The sequence below is a fragment of the Anarhichas minor genome, unplaced genomic scaffold (assembly GCF_050575085.1).
Source record: "Anarhichas minor isolate MPS153535 unplaced genomic scaffold, ASM5057508v1 ptg000017l, whole genome shotgun sequence".
NCBI lineage: Eukaryota > Metazoa > Chordata > Actinopteri > Perciformes > Anarhichadidae > Anarhichas > Anarhichas minor.
Genome location: NW_027466463.1, coordinates 15,652,936 through 15,678,174, shown reverse-complemented (window position 1 = coordinate 15,678,174; position 25,239 = coordinate 15,652,936). Strand labels below are relative to the sequence as shown.

At 41.1% G+C, this 25,239-nt stretch overlaps 1 protein-coding gene across 1 annotated transcript; it reads left to right on the top strand.

Annotated features, from left to right (window-relative positions):
• Window positions 1–220: 220 nt before the first annotated feature.
• cpxm2 (carboxypeptidase X (M14 family), member 2) lies at window positions 221–23,755 on the top strand. Its single transcript, XM_076093922.1, is given in 15 exon segments — window positions 221–298; window positions 300–585; window positions 3,051–3,152; window positions 6,430–6,539; window positions 8,464–8,603; window positions 11,797–11,881; window positions 12,932–13,082; window positions 14,330–14,418; window positions 17,138–17,261; window positions 17,941–18,137; window positions 18,714–18,893; window positions 19,632–19,929; window positions 20,224–20,363; window positions 20,877–20,976; window positions 23,491–23,755. Coding segments are annotated over 15 exon segments (2,337 nt in total). The 3' UTR covers window positions 23,748–23,755.
• Window positions 23,756–25,239: the final 1,484 nt, after the last annotated feature.

Below are 25,239 nucleotides of genomic sequence, written 5' to 3'. Positions count from 1 at the left end.
CATCTAAAAGAGAGAACTGTACTGTCTGTCTCCCTGCCTCTCCCTCTCCTCTCCCTCGTCTCCTGCTCGCTGGGTTTCTCCCTCCCTCACTGCATTTTTCTCAGACTAAGGCGTCCATGGACCCTCTGGCTCCGCTGCTTTCGTCAGTGACTTAGAGCGCTCAGAGAACTTTGTGAACTTTCCGCGTTGGAGTGGGAAGGGACAGGAAAGAGAGCAGTTGATGGGACGCAGAACCGCAGCAGCAGCAGGCTCCTCTGGAGATAGCATTGGGACTCACAGCTGGAGATAATCCCCCCCGGGTCATGACAAGACAGCGCCTCGGCCTCCTAACCCCCCTGGCTCTGCTGGGACTCCTCGTGGGGCTCGCAGACCTCAGCCACGGCTCTGCCGGTGAGGATGAGGACTACTACATGCAGGATCTGCTGAAAAGAGAGCAGTACAACCAGGTGCAAGTGCTGGAGAAGCCTGTGGCCTCGACACCTGACAGGCATGAGCACCCCAGCCAAAGCCCCACCAAGAAAGTGCCCAAGGGAAAGGCAGGCAGCGGCAGGCAGACAGATAAAACCACTGCTGATGCAAAATCAGGTAAAAGAACAACTTGAGTAATTTTGTCTTTTCTTAGTAGTATAACTTTTTTTCTTTCTCTAGAAGTCCATCACAAAATGAACAGAGCCAATGGGCACCCAGTCAGCAATAGTGCTTTAGTAAAGTAATTCTTCTGACCGTAGGAACCCATTCAGTGCTCGATGTTAGAAAACTAAACTTCTGATGAAACCTTTGAACTAACCTTGTGAGTCAGTGTTGCCACCAGATGACAGTGTATGGCTAACCGTTTGAGCTTTTTCGGCCAAGTTTTAACACTTTTTTTCAATGAAATAAACATGACAGAATTGTATGTATAAAAATAGTAAGGATAAGCTTTGGAACTAAAAAGTAAAACACAAATTACATTAAAACATAGCACCTGCTTCTGCGGATTTTTTTTCCGCATCAGCTGATGCTTTTAAAGTGAAATTGAACTTTCCAGTTGACTTTAAAGCTGAAAGATCAGGGTTGATATTTATTTATTAAAAGGTATGTTTTCTCAATCAACACGCTCCAGACTTCAGAGGAGCAGCTTAATTCAATTCACATGGTGATGGATGTGCAGAGAAAAAACAGCAATAAGAATGGTCTCCTCAGGTAGTCTTCCCCCTAAACCCCCCACCCCTCATACACACACATCAGAGCCACGTTTCTACACAACAGCAGGATCAACAGCCTCACCCAAGGCAGAGGTCACGGCTGCATTACATGTAGGTGCCAGAACACATGCGATATCCACGTTTTTTCCAAAAGCACTCTGGATGGGACTCTTGGCACATGCAGTAGCAGGTTTGTAGGTATGTTTGAGATCCTGCCAGGTGATTGGAGGACAGCAACAGGCGTGAAGGCTTTTGGTTGGTTGGTGGCAGATAATATGGAGCAGCTGTGTCGACAGTGACCTCATGTTCCAGGCATCTGGCTCCACGTGTCTCCGCAGGGGTACCTGCTGCAGGTGGGACTGGAGCAGCAATATGAAATCAGTGAAATCACTGTTTTCCTTTGATGAGAGTTGTCTGTTTTCTTTTTTTATCTGATCACACAGCATCATAAGAGAAGTGAAAAGTAAAAGTGACTAGATTCATTGAGACACTGCACTTAAAGCTGCACTAATTAATGCTTTCATTTCAACTGCTTGGTAACATTAACATGACAGCTTTGAAAGGTGATGAACTGTCGATACTGTGTTTAGAACTCCTCCTGCTGCTCTGAAGTGCAACATAAAAGAATAAATGAAAAATAAGATAAACAAATAAATACATAAATTAATACAAAATAAATAAATACAAAATAATAAATATATACATACATGCATGAAGAAATAAAGAAATAACATTCGCTATTGATTATAACACATTTATTTATAGCTTTTTTGGAGCTGCTGGTTCTTGAACCTTCAATTTCAGATACATTTTGTTAAAGGCTGTTGTTGGGTAAAAAACTATCTTGCCTTGTTTCACCTTAATAATACAACTAATTCTTGACATTATATGAAAATGTTTTCTCAACCTGTAGAGTAACATTGAGACCTTTTCGTGTTCTGAAAGCATAGAATGGTGGGTTCAATGGTCCAAGGTACATTCTGACAAACCAAATCTCTAAATTGGAGATTTTATTATATTGCTCCAAAACCTTAATTTTCTCCTGTTATTTTTAGTTAAAAACTTTACTAGTGGATATTTTCATTCATTCCAAAAGTGAACTTATAAGACAATATCTCAATTTCGTATATTGTTTTTGTTTTTAAAATGGTCACGAATGATTTAAAACTCTAAAGTTTTGGATATTTTAATGCACTGCTTAAAGGTACTACTTAAAGGTACTTAAACATTTTTTTAAAGACATTTACTATTAACCTGAAGTCGCCTTGAATATTGCCTGTACATCTGAATGATCGTATCTCAAAGCCTTTTATATCTGTTGCGCTGAACATATGCAGCCTGGAGCTGAGAATTCAACCTACAGTATCCCCGGAATGAGACGAGGCTAAAGACTTTCAGATGTGAGAAGGATTTCTATCATGTGGGGCCTATCCTGAGCCTGACACTCAAATAAAAAGCACACGCCTCCATGACTCCCTGCCTCCATCCTGCCTCTTGTACAGGCTGCTTCCATGACTGATTTGAACCTTGAGGAAGTTAAGTTATACAAATCACTGCAAGGATCTTTCATGAGCATCGGCTTCACCAATGTGCGTGTGAGACATACTGTAATTAAATATAAGGAGCACAAGAGTTAAATGTTTTAAAAGTATCTTGGTTGAGACCCAAATCCTGGATCTATCCATATGTGTGGGACTGAATCTAGGCAACGTTTTTTTTTTCCTTCTATGTCAACACTCTCTCTCTCTCTGTCAACAACAATAAATCAGCAGCTTTTAAGGTGATTGGAGCTCTCCAAGCTCCTTTTAAAAATGGAAAAACTTTTATTTCTGTTCCTGCATTAATGCCATTTCCTTCCTTCCTCAGTGAAAACAGCCAACAAAAAGGCAGACAAGAACAAGAAGAGTGCTCAGAAAACCCCAAACAGCATCTCAGAAGGGGACGGTCAATACAACTCGATAAAAGAGGGTGAGTGAACAACCGCTGACACGCTCGCTTGTTATGGGAAATGCATGACCTCATAGAAATGTGTCTTCCCTCCAACGTGCATGGATCATATCCTCGCTTTCACAGGAGCCGTTAGGATGGGAGAAAAGAAACAAACTCTCTCAGAGATGACAAATATTTTGGAAAGGGGAAGAGTGTTTCAGAGAGCATATTTTCCCTGAGAGAGAAAAAGTCTGGCAATATATACGACGCTGCTCTCAGAAGTGGAGTCAAGCCGCAGAGGCATGGACGTCTTCTCTGCCTATGAAGCATTGTGTTTTGGTTTCCATGGATCACGATATATTTGCTAAACTGAAGCCAGGATGCCCCTGTAGCCTTCCTGTCATGTCAGATGACAGATTAAGCTCGCTCGACTAACAGCGTGATGTAGGGCAAAGCACATGTGCTTTGACCTCAGACTTTCCACAGCCCTGAACGTTGTGATATTGCCGCTATTAGACTTATTTACACAGTGTCAGATATTTCTAGCTTAATGAGTATTTAAAAATTCTCAGAGGTTAAGAGAGGCAGTGCTGGCCAACTGTGAATTTAGGTGTTTATGTCGAAGCTAAGGAACATACCGAGACAGAAAGGCTGCCGTTTTTTTATTTGGCAGTTGGGAATAGGAGCAGAAAGTTGGATATTCTTGCATGTTGGAAAATGGGAACTCCATGCGGACACGCCTGGTAGAAAGAACAGCAAACAGTCAAGATCTGGAAGGCTCGGGCTCCCAAAATCATGTTTTCACGGCTGAAACTGTGACTCAACACCAATCTGTTTTCCAAATCTGTTTCAGCATCTCCAGCTGATTTATGTAAAATGTAAAAATCATGCACTTTCTATATATCAAGAGCTGCATCAGTTTTAGAAATTGTTTAGCTTCCAAATGTTTAATTAATCGGCCATTGTTGGAGGTGTAGAAGAACCTCAGCGACTGCTTCATCCACACATACCAAAATAATAGGGAATTAAAAAAACAGGGTTCTTAGACCAGCGAGGACTTTCAGAGTTTGATTCAACAGATGGTCCGACGGCTCAGTCCTTACTCCCCTCAGTCTGACAGTAATGTGTTGAAACAAGATGTTTCCAGTCAGATATCACAGTTTGTCACATCTTGACAGTCAAGCTGCACTTTAACCTTTATCTTTTGGGCTGCTTCGAGGGCCAGGATGTCCCTAATATGTTGGCTCCTTTCAGAAAGCCTGTGGTATTAGAGTGGGTTTGATTCCAGGAGGATTTCAAATATAAAAATGCAGGGTCACATAAGATCAACACGTGTTTTATTGCTCTATAGAGTTACTGTGAATACTACGCTAACTAGTCTAACCCCTGGCTTGTTAAAAAACTTTTATGCTTCAGTTTTACAGCAGGAATCAATTTGCTCTCAAGCTATGTTTGCTTTATGCACCAAACATAAATTATCTCATGTGTGGATTTTGGTTGCTGATCTTCTTTGTGGCTTCTCTGAATCCTGGTTCATGTGATTGCCGGTCTTCAGTGTCTCAGACATACCAGGCCGCTATACAATGCAAAGCCAGCTTCCTTTATGGATCAAAGACCGGATATTCTTAACTTCAGAATATGTCCAAAATCACATGCTTACAACGTGTAAGAGCCCAACTCCACAGAACGTTTTGTCTTCTTTGAGCCTGTTACCCCTCTGGGAGTCCATTTGCGAAGGCAGTCTTGGCCGTATGACAGCAACATGTGCAGCATATGCTGCATGTAAAAACAGTCGGAAATTCTTCCTCTGAAATTATATCGCTGTGATCCCGGGTCGATATCTGCAAACAGAAACACATGGTGTGACCCAAAGAGTTGTTGGGCATTGGGGATTTCGCACATTAACCTTTATCTGCCCATTTGGCGCTCGCTGGTTGATATTCATTGCAGCGTAAAAGATGAGCCAATCTCACACAAAGAGCTCTATTTTGTGAACACCGACTCAGTTCCTGCAATCACTTAAAGACAGGCATTTGTTCAAATCAACTGCTAACTCTCTCCAGCAGCAAATTAAAACATTCTTAAGTGATGTGCAGCTTTTGAAGACTGTACTTTTCTGAAATAAAATAAAGGCCTGAATGCCTGCCAACCCATTGATGTGGCATCAGTGGGTGTGACTGGATAATTGCCATACTCAAGGAGTTGATTACAAGATGATTAGTCATATATATATGACTGCTAATTGCCGTCGTCTGCACTGCCAATAAAGACAGGAACTGTGGGACTCGATGCATCTTGGATTACTATCCTTCGGTTTGGACTGTGAGGAAACCTGCACAGTAAAGTCTAGTACCATCTTAGGTCTTGGAAAATAACCCCAATAACCCTGATGAGGTCATAGTGATGTCATCAGGGTTATTTCTGTTTGGGCTTGGAGACATCAGAAAACAGAATGCTTTTAAACCAAGGGCGTGGATTGTATCAGGCAGGAAGGGTGAAAAAGGCATTATTAGGTTGCTTTATGGGAATTTTGGATCCATTTTCTTTGAGCTTGACCCACGCTACGAACTTAAAGTCAGGAGATATCCGCCTCTGCTACTTTCATTTCTTTTCTTTTTTTGTATCTGTCTGTCGGAAGAGCAATTTAAAATAGCTGGAGTGCTCCAAGGGAACTATGTTGTGCAAAAGGTCTTGAAGGATCGCAACTTCTTATGATTTTCACCCGTCTGTCAGCTTATCCAATTTCTGCTAATAGGACTGGCACAAAAAAACCTATGCAGTTGGCAGGTAATATAAGAATATAGCTTTTAGTTATCCAAAACCTTTCTGACATTGAAATATCTTCCTTTGATCTAATTACATATCTTTTTGCCAACACCTTTGAACATTGCAATTTCCCATTTTCTACCATTCATGATATTGCTTGAGTCCTTCTGACAAGTTAACCATGTATTCAGGGTGCAGTTAGAAATGCTGAGAAAGGTGTGCAGTAGAAAATTACAAAAAAAAGGAAATGTGCCTAGTTTACAGTCATTAATCATCCATTGAGATTGATGCGTGTCAAGCTGTTAAACTGTTTATTGCTCACAATGTGTGTTGTGCTGACTACATTATGTTTTCTGTAAAGAGCACAACACAGAGTTCAGCTGCTGTCTTGTTTGCTCCACACATTTCAGTTCAAAAGTCTAAATTGCTCATTACTGTTGAGCCAAGGGGTGAGGAGCTATACTGTGCAGAAAGCAATGATCCCGGAGCAATGCAAATCGTGATACATAACATTACCATCGCAAGCCAATTTGTCATTCTCGTTACCCAGAATGCCCTCCAATGGGACTGGAGACATTGAAGATTGATGACTTTCAGCTTCATGCTTCAACTACGAAACGCTACGGCCTTGGAGCACACAGAGGCCGTCTTAACATTCAGGTAAGACAGGAATGTAAAGTGTTGGTAGTTTGGGAAAGCCTAGCAGAAGGGGGCTCGCATTGTACTCTGAGCAATCTCACCATTCCTTGGAAGGCAACGTGGAAGCGTCATTTTTTCCCCCACTGAGCAGCTATATGAAGGAAATATGATCCAGAGATAGCATCTTTTCATTTCAGGATCAGTTCAGGTTCACAGTCAAGCTCCATGGAAAGATGTTGGCTGCTGACTGGCTTTTGCTCGGTAAAATACGGATTTTTAATACTCCAAAAGCCAATCAACTGAGAAAGTAATATGCCATCAAACTAGGGGCACATCCCCAAACCTAACAGAAAGGATTGGCATTTGAGAGAAGAGGTATTTCCTGTTAGTGCAAGATGTCCTTTCAGGGTATTAACATGTGTGCAGCGTGCCTCATCTTCTGCAGGCTGCGCTGCAAGCAATTAATGAAACATACACACACATGCTCTTAATCCACACAAGACAACACAAGACAAGGCCTTATGCTTCAGGAAATCCACAAAAAAATGATTTTTTTGCTTGGCGTGTGTGCGCATGTGTGTGTGTGCACCTTCATCTATGTGAGGGCCGGTCAGGAATCATAGAGGGGCAGAGATAGTGTCAGGAGAAACAACACAGAAAGCAGATGTTGCCTGTTGCATCGGGCCTGTGGCCAATGAGCTTGCTTTATTTCCACTTTTGTAGCTGCTATAGTCTGTTTAGATTACAGACACCAACAGTTCTGTCATGAATTTAAAGTTGTCAAGGAGATTCATACACACAGTAAAACAAGAACAATCGAAATTCTAGACTGAATGTCTCAAATTGTAATAATTGTAAAAGAAATATTTAGAAAGTAAAAAGAAAGCATCCATATCCTGCAGCAAGACAGAATTGTAAGATATTTGTGACAGATTTTCAGAAGTAATGACATGTCCTGGGTCTGCACCTGGATCTGGATTGGCACCAGAAGTAATCACTTGTTCCATGCTCAGACAGACATTCTCTATATTTCCTTTTAATCCGTTTAAACATATATTGTTTAGATATTTTGCTATTTGACAGACAAACGGGACATAAAACAGATCCTCCTTGGCAGACGAATTCATTTGCAAATCTCACAAATCATTGAGCAATAAATCTAGTCGTGCATTTTTGCTTTAGGAATTTGGTTCAAAAGCAGCTGAACCCTTACTTTTTAATGCTGGAACATACTTCTCATAGCTGCACTTAAATGAAACGACGGGTATTGTTTCGGTTTCTTTTGTATTTTCTTTTTGTTATGGACATACTGTAACTGGTTAATGACTTCACCCCAATTCCAAAGGTTAATTTACATAATAAACCTTAAACTCCTCTTTGAGGTGGGAATATGTCAATTTGATTCATTATGTCTAGTCACATGTATCTGTGTTCAGATCTTTGAATAAGTAGCTGCTCCTTGTAAATTAGGAGCGGCTTACTTCAAACAGAGACACAGTCATGATACAGAGGTAGTGATAATACTGTACGCGCTCAGCATGTACAGTGCAGTATGCCACAATGTTAACTTTTGGATGGAAAAGATGATCAATGTGACCTGTCAGCACCCACACAGCCTGTGAGCGACTGTTCACACATCACACAGTGTCCACTGATACATTACAGGCTTCATGGAGAGAGCAGCATTATATTCATTATTAGTTTAACATTTTCAGCCGTTGAACCGTCAAGAAAATGTGTCCTTACGTTCCATCCATCAACACTCACAGATGTGTCCTGTGTTCATTCCCATGACTAAACTTCGTTGGCTTTGTTTTGCCTTTGTTCCCTCCAATTAGGTATGATCCTGCCTTGCCTGTTGCACCCAACATGGACTGTGTGTTTGTGTTTCCACATGTACATCTGGAATAAAATTCTGCCCTACACGGCTGTTTCTGGCCTGCAGGCTGGCCTTTATGAAGATGACCTCTATGATGGGGCCTGGTGCGCCGGGAGAGATGACCCGCTGCAGTGGTTCGAGGTGGACGCCAGGAGGCTGACAAAGTTCACAGGGGTCATCACACAAGGCAGAAGTTCCCTGTGGTCGTGAGTAGGAACCAAGCAGACATGCATGGAGAGTTGCAGATGGTCGAGGATGAGGATTTTCTCGTCCAAGCTAACGATATTTTGTGAGGGATGGGTATTATGCCAGTTCTCTAAATTGCCTTAAATCCTGGTGATATCTGGTGATGTCTGTTTGAATGTTGTTTAAAACCACGAGAGGACATTCATTTTTGTATATACAGAAAGGAAACCTCTCACATAGCATGATAATCCAGCACATTTAATATAGATCCCTATTGTCCATGTAAGAGAAGGATCAAAGAAAAGAAAGATTAAATATGAGGAAAAGATGAAGAAATATGTATTATATGCATAAAAACATGTTGCTTTAATAATCTGCATTGCGACATCACTGATCTGAGATCAGCAGTCCATTCTAAGCACAGGTTGGCATCATGAAGTTTATACAAAAACAGCTAGCAGCTCTGTGAGGCCTGAGATAAATGCTGACGTCAGCATGCTAAAATGGTCACAATGACGATGCTAACATGCCAACGTTAAAAAATATATACTGTTCACCATGTTCATCATCTTACTGTAGCATTTTAGCATGCTAACAATTGGTTATTTCCACCAAACACAAAGTACAGTTGACACCAATGGGACTTGAATTTTCGTACCAAATTTTGATGGCAATCCATCCAATAAACTTTTCACTCAAAAGCACAAATCACTCTAGAGGGTCGCATTGGAGGAAACATTAGGGGATCACCAAAGCCATTAGGGTTCTTCATCTGTGGTCCAATAATGTCTGAACAAAATGTCATGCCAATCCATTCAATAGCTGTTGAGATAATGTTGGTCTAAACCAAAGTGATTCCATGTGGCTTGCACGGCTAATATAACTCTAAACACAGTGAAGGACCAAAAATCTAATTACAGATGGTACAAGTTCCAAAATAAAACTGGAAGTAGACAGACAGCAACAATTGTTCCATAACTCTAAATGACTCTTGGATTTTTCTGTAAACCCAACTGGAAAATTTGACTTTGCAAATATAAACAAAACAAGCTTTAAGATTTTGTCCACATGGCGCTGAACCTTCACTGGTGTTTGCCCTTTTCACAAGTCTTTTCTGATCCCCTCACTGTGGGATTAAGGATTTATGAGTTTGATTGATTTGAGTACAGCCTCAGTCTTTCATCTCTGCGAAAAGGTCACTACATTGTAAAAATAACACAGGAGAAAAAAGATTTTTCTGCACCTTGAGCTTGTTCACCACACTGCGAATGACCGGGAAAAAAGAGCGATACAACAAGTAGGGATCACATTTTAAACTATACATTTTAATCATATTTACAGTAAGTGTTTACAGACATGAGATGAGTCTGCTGTGCGCTGCCCACGGTGTCTGTGAAGCTCATTAAGATATGAACTATAGTACCATCCAGTCTCAATGGCAATTTATACAAAGCGATGGGTATAATCTCACCTCCCGCTGCCTCAACTCATCAGAACATTAATCTGCCTGGTCTCAGTTTGAGTATGCAAACATTCAAAAAAACATTTATTCTAAAATTACAACCCGACTACGCATCCCCATGGCTTCAATTACTGTACCAGAGTGTGTGTTATTTTAGTACTGTTTATAAGGCAAAGTGAAAATATGGAATATCTTGTTTAATTGTATAGTGTAGTGTTGGGGAACAATACAGAAAACGTGTCCCTCATTGTAGAGGCTTGTGGCCTGAATTGTATTTTGTTAATGGCTTTGGGGTAGCATTTTTAAATAGGTATGCCTTCTTAGAAAGCGGCACCACTCTTGGTAAAACCTTTTAATGAAAGGAATTGGCAACAATAAAGTGATAAACTAAAGTATTTGCATTTAACCAGTGCCCTATATTCACCAAGAAAACCAACAACTGCTTCTGTGCACATTTTTCCCTACCATCTACTTACTGTACTCTGACTTTGCTCTGTAATAACATTTGACAACTGTTGGCCTTTGTGCTTCTTAATTGGAAAGGGTGAGCACAGACTTTTGGAAACTGCTGTGTAGTTAGAGAGTGGGGAGATAGTTTATCAGCCTGTGTTTGTAATTTTCCTTCAAGGCCATAGCACACCAGCTTCAGACAGAATTTCCCCCCGCAATTAGCTCTGTAGGGCATGTAACTGTCTGCGGTTCTGTCTGTAACAGTGCTTAATTAGCAGAACTGGGAATTCTTACCAAGCTGGACCAGCTCAGCACTGATGTCTTTATCTAGAAGCACGGGAGTCACTGTCAACCTGCATACTGCGCACACTGGGTATGTCTCAAAGAAGAGTGGACCAATAGATTTTCGTACTGTACAGAAATTGATGGAAGCCAATGGATGCCTGGAAAGGTAGGGGAAATAGTCTAAAATGGCTAAAACACACTAACATGGTTTTCAGAATGGACAGCTGTTATGTGAAGTATGCATTGATTTTAGCAAATTGGCTAAAACATGCAAAGTAATCTATGGTGTGTTTAGTAACTTAGTGTATCTATCTACATTTTTTTTTTATGCACTTCAACCTCATCGTCACTACAAATTTGATAACCGAACTTGAAGGCATAAATTGGTACTAAAAGAATTCAGTCCGAATTTTGGAAAATAGTGCACTTTTCTTTCATCTAACTAGAGTTAGATGATATTGATGTCTCGTCCTCATCGTGAGGTCAATGGATCCGGCAGAAAAAAAAAAAGCTTTAGAGGTGCTGGTAGGTTTTTTATTATTATTATTTGGACAAAGCCAGGCTAGCTGTTTCCCCTTGCTTCCAGTGTTTGTGCTAAGCTAGGCTAACAGGCAGCTGGTATAGTTTCATCTGCAACTCTTGGCAACAAGTAAGTGCTATTCACAAAAATGTCAAGCCATTCATTTAACATTAACGGACATTTTTAAATGTAGGGATACATTAATGCTAGTTTGAATTCAGAACAGCATCAGGAATTCAGAACCAAAACTCGACCCAGTTAAAATGAAGATCATCTACATGACAAACTTTCCTTTCGCTCACATTCCATAAACTATAAGCGATAAAAGCCTCAAGCGACAATTTCGTCGACCTCTTTTCCAATTGTGCTATTTTTAAACAGACTTTCACCCTGAGAGAATTGAGCGTGTCTGGACATGTGCTGAGCGACTTCCTCACAGTCCCCTCATTTGCATTGAATTCAGCCTGATAGGATATTTCTACTCTTCCTCACTCAGGAGCGATTGGGTGACCTCGTACAAGGCCATGGTGAGCAACGACAGTCACACCTGGATAACACTAAAGAACGGCTCAGAGGACTCGGTAAGTCACAATCATGACATAGAAAACTGCTCCAGCATTATTACTCGTTCTCCGCGTAGACTAGCTTCATAAGGAGTCTCGTTTCGTGTGTCCTTTGTTGACTGGAACATGATAGAAAAAATGATTCTTGCCTGAGAGCAATTACAGAGGAAGATTTAGATCTCTGCTTATTTCCAAGCTTAATGAGCTTGAAGGCAGTAGTAAATGCTGATGATCCTCAAGCAGATGGGAACCTCATCCTGGCTCATCGTCAGAGTTACGTCTCGGCACTTCGTGTAATTCAATAGATGGAAACCAAATACGGGCATTTATTGTAAAAAAAAAAAGTAAAGCAGCAATTCAGCCAGTAAACTAACAACAGTATTAATAATCCTATTATCAATGAACATGCAAATCAGATTATATTTTTGAGGAAAATCATATCCACGCTGCTCCCTACTGTGGTTCAAGTCCCAGCTAATGAAATTTGGGTGTAACTGTACACCCCCTTGGCTGGTGATGTCATAGATGTGGGAGATAAGGCCCTTGCAGTAATTTAGTCGACAAGCTCCACGCTCACCCACTCGCACACCTTTTATGTCAAATGCCAGCTGCACTGTTTGTCTTGCAAAATGCCAAAAGGTGCAGAGAAGAACTATAACGGAGGGTGATAAAATTATCAAGAAAGTCCCAGTGGTATCAAGGTTTAATCATGTTCTACAGGTGCATGAATGTGTGTTTGCTTTAGTTATTTTTACCAAAGCATGGAAACATTTAAAAAAAAACTTTTTTTCACTGTGCAGGTTATTCATATAATTTCCAAAAAGTGTCATTTCCTTTATAGATGGTGACTAATTTATTTTATTTTATTTTTTTAGGTTGTCTTTTAACATCTAGTCATGTACAATAAAAAACATTGTAGGTTAGATTTGGCTTATTTCAAGCTGTTGATCAAAAGGCACACAAATAAATAGAATGAAGCTAGCTAAAATCAATGAGGTTCACTTTACCAAAAAGATAGAAAATCCTGTTCTTTATTCACCATCTGGAGAAATGTGTTTGCCTCAGTAGATCTTCATTGGCAACAGGGAAAAGGAAATCCCGGTTCGGAACATCTTCCCAGCGCCAGTGGTCGGCCGATACATCCGAGTCAACCCTCGATCTTGGTTTCACAGCGGCAGTGTCTGTATGAGAGTGGAGATCCTTGGCTGTCCTATGCCAGGTGACGGGTTTGTATGGACAAAGCGGACACATTAATAATTCCTGCCACTGGAGGGTAAAAAGTCCGGATGATACAAGATTTGGGACTTCAGAGAGACAGAACTACAAAATACAGCATTCACGCTCTCAGAACGACACATATAAGCGGATTCTGATCTGGTGCCACTATTGATATGGCCGGCATTACTGTTTCATAAAATAAAACCGTTTTCTGATCTACCAGTGCAATGATTATGGTTTGGTTAGGTCTTGGCACAAACACCAATTGGTTAGGGTTAGACAAAGATCATGGTTTTGGTTAAAATTACTACTTGTTTAAGGGTAAGGGACCTTTGTCAACATACAATAAAGCTTCTTTCCTAATGGACAAAAATCGCACTAACACCAGGTCACATCTGGCTTTTGTCTTGAGTAGGAAAGATTACAATCAGCATTCACACGCTTTAAAGTTAATATACAATATATAATCAACAGGGATTTGGACGATTATTATAATTTATTAACATACAAAACATACAATTAATACGCTCTCGTCAAAGCAACCAGATTCCAGTCAGACGACAGTAATGGAAAACATGTATAATGGACACTTGGTTTCTGTAAGGGAAAGACTGCAGTCATGGTTAAACCTGGCTAACCCTGACCTAACCCTGACCATGTTGACTCCCAGTAGGAAATGGGAAGCAAAGCACCTGTGTTAAAGTCCAAAGTTTTAAAAAGTTTTTTTAATTGACTTAGATCTCCATTAGTTATTTGGTTAAAGGGACAGTTCACCCAAAACACAAACCTGGCCCACTTCCCTCTACTGGTATCTTGCCATATGTGCTGACATTTTGAGAGGATTTTCACAGGAACATTTTCTACTGAAACAATTGTTCCCAAACAGCGAGGTCGACTGAGATTGTTCACGGTAACTGGGACATTGTTTCTGGAAAGACAGGTTGCTGTTGAGATATTAATGTGCCGGGATCATTACAAATTAAAACAATTTAACTTCCTTTGTGTCGATGTGGCGGCAGGTAATCTTAAAAACCCCTGGCACAATATGCTAAACCTTTCTGCATGGCTGTATACCACTGGAGGTAAGAGAGATTTGTAATTTGGCTGGACTGAACCTAAAGTGGAGGAAAGACAGCAGGTGCTCAACAGTTATAGTTTCAACAGAACCTAACACCATTGATCATTCCTTTCCTTTGCAAATAAAAATAACTCATCCACCTCCTTTATGTGTTTTCTGACTCCCCACAGATCCCAATAATTATTACCACAGGCGCAATGAAGTCATTACAACAGACGACTTGGACTTCAGACACCACAGCTACAAAGAAATGAGGCAGGTGAGTCACAGTGAACAGAAAACAACAGATATAAGCCGCCTGCTTATTCAAAGACACCAGAGCGTGGAGCAATAAAATGTCTTGTGTAACTGCGAGCCAACACCAGACAACTGGTGTCCTTTGCAAGAACAAAGTGTGCAACTGTAACAAATGAAGTGAGCACTGCCAGCCACATGAAAATGCATTAAGCATCTCCTGGCTTGCATCATTACTTATTCATATAGTTGTCATGAACAGTAGCCTGTTCGTACTGAGAAGGGGGACAGCTGTAGTTGTCACTTCTTACACTATGACTGAGTGGTTGCCGTGTAACGCAATCGTCTGTAATGTTGACTACAAGTGTCCCAAACTGCTGTTATGACCCACAATTAGACTTACTCCAATCAATGCTCTGAACGTATGGTTCACTGTAAAGCTTCTTTTGTTCTGGTGTGACAGTCTGAAACTAATTGAATGTCTTTCTTTCTTTGAGGCTAATGTGTGTCACACAGGGTGTCCAGCCGCAGTAGACCCTTACAATGAAAAGGACTATTTTTAAAACTCCTAAAGCCTTTTCACGCTTGACATTCCTTTTCTCCATGCAGGTGCCTGGTACCATATCTCCCCCTGATCCACAGCAGTTTGAATAGTTATGTGCCAGAACCTCAAAGTGGAAATAGCCCATAGTGGCTGGCTTCTCATATAAAGTACATGCCCCATGAGAGAAGCGAAAATATATCTTATATTGCTTAAGGACTGTCCTTTTCTTAGATCACGACTGAATGTTACTGTAGTAGCCTTGGGGTATTGTCAGAGCGGGGATATAGTTTAAGACTTCATAAAATAGGTGGTGTAGTGACCGTTGCTTCTCAAAAAAGTCACCACGGTTGCTGATTGTTTGTTTAGACACGTGCCAAATATCGAAATCCAGTTTCCAACATATGTATTTTATTTAAGGAACATAAACAGAGGACAACCACTTTCTCTGTCTAAAACCATTTCCTCCACATATACTAAAGAAATCATATTCTCTTCATTAACTGTTGCATGGTCAAAACACCTGTATCCAATGACCCCACTGATTATAATACCTTTGCCCTAATTCACACCGGCACTAGGCCCCTAAGTGGTGGGGGGTTGTACAAAAACAAAACTAACAGAATGGCTGTTACAGGTGGAAAGAAAGAACATTTTCCATTTTCTTCAAAGAGGAAGATAGTGTATTATCTTGTCATTACCCTGGCACATCCCGGCCAAGAAATGTCTCTTTAATGGCAACATTAGTTTAAAGGTGCTACATTTGAATTCAGAGCATATCTTTTGCATATCTCAATGGCTCTCAACATAACGACGGCTGAGCCAGTGGCTCACAACTAACGAGTCTTTCACACAGAACACGACGACGGCACCACTGCACTCTGACGCCCATTATTTCCAATGGCCTGAGCAGCGGCACTACGACTCTTTGCTGCCTCTCGCCTCTCGCTATTGAACTTTGGGTGCAGTGCGCCTCAATGTGTGCTCAACCCTGCGGCGAGCGCAGCACAATCTGAAAACACCAAAGAGTCTGTGGCCATGAATGTAAGAGACGTCCGTAAATAAGAGGATCTGTTTTTTCCGGTAAATAAATTTCCCAGTGCAAAACTTGAACAAACCTCTGTCCTAAAAGTTGCATAATACACTAATAGCGCAATCCAGAGTTATATTCCTTGGCATAACACCAATGATCGTGCATCAGACCCTAGGCCGCCCTCAACGCTTATGTTACATATTCAGTTCTGTCAGCTTTCTGCTCGCTGTAAGTGGCTTTAATGATATATATTGGCTGTAATTCATCACTTTTATATAGTAAATCCATGGGCTGTATGCAAGCTTAAAAATGCACTTGTGAATGAAGTGAAGGTAGTAGTGTATGTAGAAATGTCCCGAGACAGTATGCTTTATACATTGATCCTGAAAAATACAAATCAGGTAAATTCATCAAGGGAATGCTGTGCTTTATTGAACCAGTAACAAGAACATCACTGCTGACTTGTAGTGCTTTGTTTTATGAACAAAACCAGATGTTTGTTCAATGATTGGTTGGAAAAGTCAAAATCCAACCACTTAATTAAAACCCCATCAGTCCTTACTGGTTAATGACTTCTGCAGCAGCTGGAAGAGCAAGTAAACACACATTTCTGAACAGCTTGTTAGTCTTTTTCCTGCTGCACTTCTTATCTGTGCCTCCACTCATGCCCACATGGGTAAATGATTAGTTGATGCCATTTTAATCAGCTCCTCCACAAGCCTGTCTTCCTAATTACCTCGACTGCTTTTTCTTCCTTCGCCAGTGTTATAAATTAAGTCTGTGACACTGCATTGGCGATATTATTTTTGAAATTTCCAATAACAAGCTCCCATTATTTAAAGTAGCAGTACACTTGGCATCAAGTTTTAGGTATTGCTCTTTAAAATGTATTATTAAAATTGTACGTTCATGCAGGACTCCTTTGCTCATAGTAATTGGCTCCTTAAGAGAATAGGTTTTTGTAGCTACAAGTCCTATATCCATGGTTTTACATAGGGAAAAGAAAAGTATTAGCAGCAAAATGTTCCTATAGCCACTGAAAACACAGTTTCAAGCTTTAAGTGTCTCTATAACATTAAATATTCCTTACTAAGTGTCCAACAGTTGAATCCAAAAACTCGATTTGTATTATTTAACAAGAGCTGATGCTTCATTTTTTACCTTCTGCAGCTTATGAAGGTGGTCAATGAAATGTGTCCCAACATCACCCGGATCTATAACATAGGAAAGAGCTACAGCGGCCTCAAGCTGTATGCCATAGAGATTTCTGACAACCCAGGAGAACATGAAGTTGGTGAGTATATTTAAGACAACAGACGTTCTAATGCAACAGGATTTGATTTAATGTACAGTTAGAAAGATGTACTCAGTGGTGTACAGTGCAAGTGTATCAGATGTGTTTTTCACTCGCACGTCTCACACAACAGATACAGTCTCATTTTAATCCATGCAGATGACGGCAAAGGTTTTGAGCCGGCGTGCGTCTCAGCTCCGTCTCACAGGTGAAACCATCACTTGAAGTTTTAGGGCTTCAAGTCAATTTTTTCCACAATATGTGCGTAAAAGCAAGGTCGATGTCCAATAGAAAGGCACCGAATAACTGTGCGGCTGGTCGCAGGGCGGCAGCGATGCAGTCAGCTGTGGGTGTAGTTCTGTTAGCTGATAACAGACAGCCAAAAACACTGTCCAAAACAACAAAAGTGGGCAAACTGTTTTTCCCATAGGTACATGTTTTGAGAAAGGGTGAGCGAGATTAGCCTCGGACGGACACAGAGGTGCACGCTCACTCACGAACGCACACACTCACACATGCGAGCGATCGCATGATTCTCCTGGAGGTGATAAAAATAACAACATCCGAGACATCGAGTGTTTTCCTCTGTCTCGTGTACGTGTAGTTGCAGTGATGGCGTATACATAACCCCCCTCTTTCTTCCCCCCGATCTCTTTCTTCGGTTGAACCTGTTGACCAGGTGAACCGGAGTTTCGTTACACAGCAGGTTCCCATGGTAACGAGGTGCTGGGACGAGAGCTGCTCCTCCTGCTGATGCAGTTCATGTGCCTGGAGTATCTGTCCGGCAACCAGCGGATACGACACCTGGTGGAAGAGACCAGAATCCATCTGTTGCCATCCATCAACCCCGACGGGTACGAGAAAGCCTTTGAAGTGGTAGGTCTGCAAGACGGCCATTAGTGACCTCACATCACGCGCTGGCCTCTGGTGAACACAGCACCATATCTGTCGGCAAGTCTTCACCTGATAAGAGCACATGTGGTGCGTGCCGGAAAATTGGTTTGAATGGTCTGGTGGAACATATAAAATGCCCTGATGAACAATGCACGTATAATATAAGTGAACATAAGTGGACATGAGCTGCCTGTTTTTCTGTAAAATACTATATTATATAAAAATAATAAAATAATCACATGTTATTATGGCTAATGCGATGGATACATCTTCATTAAGCTATTTTTAAATTTACATTGATTCTTTCTAATGTAAACGTCCTGCAGCAGTCACTCAGAATAAACCCCACTCGGCATCTCTATGCAGTTTAGCAGCTTTTTTTGGATGAGCTGTGATGGCAGAGAGGCAAAGTGTGGTGATAACTCCACACTTCCCAGCAAGCCTTCTGAACCATGTTACAGGGCTCCATCGATTATACAGCAGTTGTTACCACGAATAACTATAATTTCCTCTGACTTTCCCCCACATTTTGTTTGTTTCCCGTGTTCTTTTGCCCAGGGTTCAGAGCTCAGTGGTTGGTCTCTGGGTCGATGGAGCAATGATGGAATAGACATTCACCACAACTTCCCCGATCTCAACTCCATACTGTGGGAAGGCGAGGCCAAGAAGTGGATCCCTCGCAAAATGTTCAACCACCATGTGCCCATCCCAGAGTGGTACTTGTCCAAAAACGCCTCAGTGAGTGCGATTCAATGTGTATATTTCAGCATTCCTACAGGGGAAGGCATGCAATTTTCTGATTTCAAACAGAAATGACATATTTGTGTCCGAAATCTGCAGGCTACATCTTTAATAATGTGATTGCTATTCAGTTTCCAGTGACTTCACAAAAAGGGAACACATTATGACTCGACGCTCTTGTCCTACAAATTCCTTCAGTTTAACAAACTAATCCCACCGTAAAGACCATCTGCGTCTTGAAAAGGATAAAACCAGCGCTGTCTATTTTGGGAGATGCAGATGCATCAGCTACTTGTGACGAAGAGGCGGTGAGCTGAAATAGACCCAGCGATCTTTGAAAAGCTCATCCTCACTAGAGCTCTGACGTTACTGAGAGCCACGAGTGAGTCACGCGAAACCTCCAGAATAGCTTCTGCAGGTGCAGAGCTCGGATCCCCATTCGTGCTCAGCAAGCTGTGATATAACCAACCGGCGGGTAGGAGGGCTGGTTCAATTCATGAGTCCAAACAGCAGCGGCATTTTTTTTTTTTGCGATAAATGTGTTCACTTTCTTTCAGAATGTATATTAGTGAAATCAGTGCACGGCATGGGAGCGTGTGAACAGCTCTATCACTCCCCCTTGAGAGCACACTGCAATGAAATTGTTTTTCAGTGAGGGAGTTAATTTACCAATCACAGCGCTGAGGTGATTGCATGAATTACATTATCCTCCCCTCTCCTGTGTCCTCGCTGTAGGTTGCCGTGGAGACACGGGCTCTGATCGCATGGATGGAGAAGATGCCCTTTGTGCTGGGCGGTAACATCCAGGGAGGGGAGCTGGTGGTGACCTTCCCATACGACAAAACTCGCTCCCAAGGGGTGGCCAGGGAGCAGACCCCGACTCCGGATGACCACGTCTTCCGCTGGCTGGCCTTCTCCTACGCGTCCACCCACCGCCTGATGACGACCGCCAACCAAAGGGTCTGCCACACAGCAGATTTTGCCAAGGAGGACGGCACCATCAACGGAGCGTCCTGGCACACAGCGGCTGGCAGTTAGTGTTCATAGCCGCCCGGGTGTTTTCTCTCTGATCCTGACATTGTGTTTTGCAGGATTTCTCTGCTCAGCTCTGATCCTTTGAGCTGTAGCTTTGTTTAGCACATCTGCATATTCAGTACTGAACCCCTTTGGCTGTTTCAAAGCTTCCAGGTTTTAGCTTGAAGCATCGTGTAAGAATTCAAAGGCAGAGAAACAAAGAAAGGCTCAATTACCGCCACAACTTCTAACCAATAACTGGACAAAATGCTGACCGTATATTGATGCCGGCCTTGTTTCTCTTTCTTGGCAGGTATGAATGATTTCAGCTATTTGCACACCAACTGCTTTGAGTTTTCGATGTATGTGGGTTGTGACAAATTCCCTCATGAGAGCGAACTGCCCGAGGAGTGGGAGAACAATCGCGAGTCTCTTCTTGTCTTCATGGAGCAGGTACAGAGGCAAACAGCCAAATCACAGATACACACAAGAAAACCTGTTTGCACGCAACCGAGCCGCACACACGTGCTTTTTAATATTATTTTGCAGTTATTTTAGGAATATGGCAGCCCTATCAATTTGTTCCTGTTATTCTTCTCACTTAAGTATTTATAAAATGTGTTGTTTCAATCCTGAACAGTCACATAGTTTACACATACTGAAGAGAATTTAATTAAAATGTTGTGATAAAATTTAAACCCTTTCTGAAATTTGCAGTAAAAGCCAAGGATACTGAGGGTTGCAAAAGTCTTGTCCTCCGAATTCAGGCAAAATAAGGCTGCATTCTCAGCCGCACTTGATGAGAGTGCAGGAGGAAAGTTATTAAAGCATGCTTAACAGCTCTGTTGAATTGATGTCATCACGTCATGTAATATACATTGTCTTAAATTATGAAGTGGACTTTGATGGGGTAAACTTGAAACAGGATTCACACATGGCTGCGTGGGCCGTGTTTTTCATGTGCAGGTGCATCGTGGGATCAAAGGTGTGGTGAGGGACCTGCAAGGCCGCGGAATAGCTAATGCCATCATCTCTGTGGAGGGCATCAGCCATGATATTCGCACAGGTACAACATCGCATTTCAACTGAATCTCATGTGGGATTTAAGCTATTCATGGTTCATTTGAGCAAGCAACCAGTGCAAAACAAATGTTGTCGTCGTGTGAGTAAGCTTAGAATTTGCAATCAAAGCAGCAGAACAGAAGCTACCTCAGGGCGCACTGACTCGACTGTCTCTTCGGATTATTCATCAGGAATGAGTCACTCTTACAGTAAGTTAGTATTCTAGTATAACATTGAACAAACAGCTTAAACAAAAGCAGCTGGAGCCGGTTGGAGTCTGACTCAATTCATAGTCATAGCCAGTGTCGTCGAGGCCTCCTGCTCAGAGTTTGACTATCGATTGTCCCTCCTCCAGGCAATCCCTGCCTGAATGCCTGAAAATGCAGCATTTAAAGCCAAGTAGTTTTGTACTTGAGCGTGAAATCGAATGTCGAAAAGGACATTAGCCATTGTTTTTCCTGGAACTAAGTACAAGCCACTGTTTCCTCTCAGAAACCTCTTAGTTGCAGTCAGGAATGATTTTGAAAACTGTACCTTTTCAGCTGCTTTGAATTTGCTTTTGAACTGTATGAACCTTTCAAAATACACAGCAGTTGTTCTCCCATCTGGATAAATCAACTGTATTCACTGAGAAGGCAGTACAGACAGCCTGGATGCTACAGCACATTCATATCTGAAAGATGTTTTAACAGACTGAGAATTCATAAGCTCATTAGCATTTTACATTGAAGCATTCAGGAAACAATTAGATTCCCTTCTGCCATCCGAATGTGAGTAATGTGAGCGCAGATGTCCACGTGTAACTGTTTGGATCGGCAGCAGAGACGGACATGCCATCATATTTAATTTGTCTCTGGTAGTTCAGATGTGTCAGGTGTTTTTTTTTTGGATGAGCGGAAGGAAGCGACACTGTCCTTTTTGTGAGTTTGTCAAATGCGGAAAATACACCACAAGCACACTCAGGTTATATAAAGCGGCAGCATTAAGCAGAGAGAGACCAAGAAAATCAAACATGACAAAGCAGAGCTATTTTTAAAAATCTAGGTGGGAATATAGAACACCTCCCTTCACAAAAGTAGAACACAAAGAACTTTTATTTTAGGCTTTTGATGAAGCCTTGCTTTTTGCCACTGCTTAACAGGCTCTTTAAATTCAGCTTTCTAGGACAAGATTTGCATATTGCTGCTGCTCCACTAATAATGTGTAAATCTAACTGTTATGCATGTTGTGATTTAACTTAAAGTGGACATATCATGAAAAACTCGCTCTTTCAGTGCTTGTGTCTGGACTTCTTACTTAGTCACTAAATGTGACATAAGTCAACCCAGTCAGTGTGTTGCTGGCTGCCTAGATCAGAAAACATGTGATTTACCAAACCACTCAGATTTAGCTTCCCATCCTGTGTCACATACAGGCTCATTAGAATATAAGCCCATGGTTTAAGAACTACCTTTGAACAGGTGCCTGATATTTTTCTCACAGGCCAATCAGAGCAGACTGGGCTTATTTGAGAGGGAGCCTTAAAGAGACAAGCGCTAAAACGGAGCTATTTGCAATCTTTTTGTTATATTCATTAAATATAACAAGTAGGTTAAGCGTTCTCATTAGATTTAAAGGGTAACTACACCAAGTTCAGTGTGGCAAACTGGAGAGATTAGTTATCTCTGCCAGGAGGATCATGCCATTGGTCGCGTGTGTGCATCCAAGAGTGTGAGTGTGAGTGTGAGTGTGTGTGTGTGTGTGTGTGGGTGTGCACCTGTCTGTCTGTCCATGGCTAATCTCGCATTCCGCTGCAGCAGGAAACGGCATAATATTTTGGGTGGCCAGTTATGGCTGCATGCTCAAGGACCCTCGTGATTGCGGTGACTCAATCTTTCTCACCTTTTATGAGCTGTTTTACACTGCCATTGACTGCCTGCTGACTCCTCACTCACTACTCGTATGCTTATGTTTGGCTACAGTCGGGCTTAGACTACAGGAGTTTTGGACCTATTTAATTCCTGATTCATCCCTCTCGACAATCAGAGGACAAATGCGGTCCTGGCCCTTCGTTGGTACCAATGTTCTGCCCAGATTATTTGTTACAGATACAGATATTAAAACTTACAGTTAAAATCTCACCTTCTGTTCTCCCTGAAGACTTGACAATCCGTGTTGACCACGTCTCCACAACATTTCTCATCCAGAAACATTCAGCCCCTCTGCTTTTGTTTTTTCCGCACTGCAAAGCATTGGTTTACATCTGCTTCCCCAGGAGATCACGTGTGAATCGTGTGATCACGTGCTCATTTTTTAGTTTGTATGAAGTGTTTCAAGAAGTCCATTGGTGCCTAGACGGGGGGTTAGCCAATTGTTGGATGTGCTCATTCAATCACACAGTACAGCAGTGTTCGTTGCAGACACACTTGGCAGAGATATGCACTCTACTGCATGCACCTCTATAGTTTGAGCATGCAACACCCCCACTAAGAAGTCACTACATACATAAATAAATAATGGTTTTCTGTGTGTTTTTCAGCTTCTGACGGGGATTACTGGCGCTTGCTGAACCCGGGAGAGTACAGAGTAACAGCCAAGGCTGAAGGTTACAGCCTCACTAGTAAGAAGTGCGAGGTGGGCTACGAGATGGGCGCCACCAGCTGCAACTTCATCATTGGACGCACTAACCTGTCCCGAATCAAAGAAATAATGGAAAAATTCAACAAGCAGCCAATCAGATTGCCAGTCAGGCAGCTCCAAGTTCGCAGGTCCAGAGAGAGGCGCCTGGGAACATAATGACTGGATGAGGAGGAATTAAAAACAAACATCTACTCTGATCAAACTTAGGTCAACTCCAAGCCTGGGTTTGGATGCCCTTCAGATTCCTCCAGAGTGCTGTCAGTATTAGTGTGGTTGAAAATGTGGATTAATTTAAACGGGATGCTTAAATGGGATAATTGTCTTTCTGTTTTGTTTTAGTTTTTTTTTTTTTTTCCAGGCATAAGCTCTCTCTGTTTTGATTCCTCTCATCTCAACTTTTCTTCTTATCCACTATATTCTGAAAAGTTTTTCAATTTATATTATGATATTATAAATTATATTATTATTAAGATATCTACCACCATTCCTTGTGACATCAACTATAAACTCTGACAGAATCTAATCACATTCGAAATCTGAAATACAAGTTACGGATAAGGATTCTGTTTTAGCATCTACTTTTAACCACTGTGAGGAATGGCTATGACTTTCATTATGTACATACGTATGTAACTCAGTTATGTAAATCATTACAAAAGCTTTATTACCTTGCACTTGTACAATCTTTGGTCCTTTAAAAAAAACTTTTGGACTCAGTGACCATTTGTGTGTCATTTTGTTTTTTATACACTTTGCTTTTGGCCATTTATTAAATAAAGACCATGTTTGCACAAATTGAAACTGGTTAATTGCTCATGTGGAAGTGTGTTGATTTTATTCATGGTATCTATCAAGCTTTTTGTAACTTTCATTGAGCTTAATTCAGATCAAAAGGGTTGGTAACGCTTTATTCCATAATCTAAAAAAAAATCCTTTGTAATTTGTTACAATTTATAGAGAAAAGTGTATCAAATTTGTTCAGTGTTTAATTTATTTTTAAATAATATAATGAAATAATAAAACATTAGAAATGTCAATGTTTGGCAAACATAGTTTAAAATATATGGAGAATAATTTTTCCAATTACAAATGAAAAATGTATGAATATAATTTACGGGCCATAAAGCATCACTGTAAAACGTTTAGAAAACACACATAAAAATAAAAAGTAAAAGTAGCAGCACAGTGTGTTGGAGGCCAAATTAATAAGACAGCTAAACTGTAGTACATATAAAAAGTAAAGAAAAAATGGTGAACAAATGCACATAATTACACAAGTATTAAATAGAATATATTCAATTTAAAGTAAATTAAAATAAATCAACTGACACATACAGGAACATCTACAGTAGGTCTGCAATGGAAAATAAAATACATCCATTTTTTTGTTCTCTCCTTAGAGATGTGATATGCCACATCAAAATGACCAGGATCAAAGGTTATACATTGATGAATAAATTCAAAGGATTTGCAGTAGCGAGTGACTACATGTTATATGATTAATATTTAGAAATGAACACTGGTTTTACATTCGCTCCTGCTTGATTGAACATCCCAAATGGAAAATAAACTTCATTTCATTCTGTAATCACTGTGGCTAATATTAAGCATCCTCTCATTTGATGTCTGCAGTGAAATTGTATTTTGG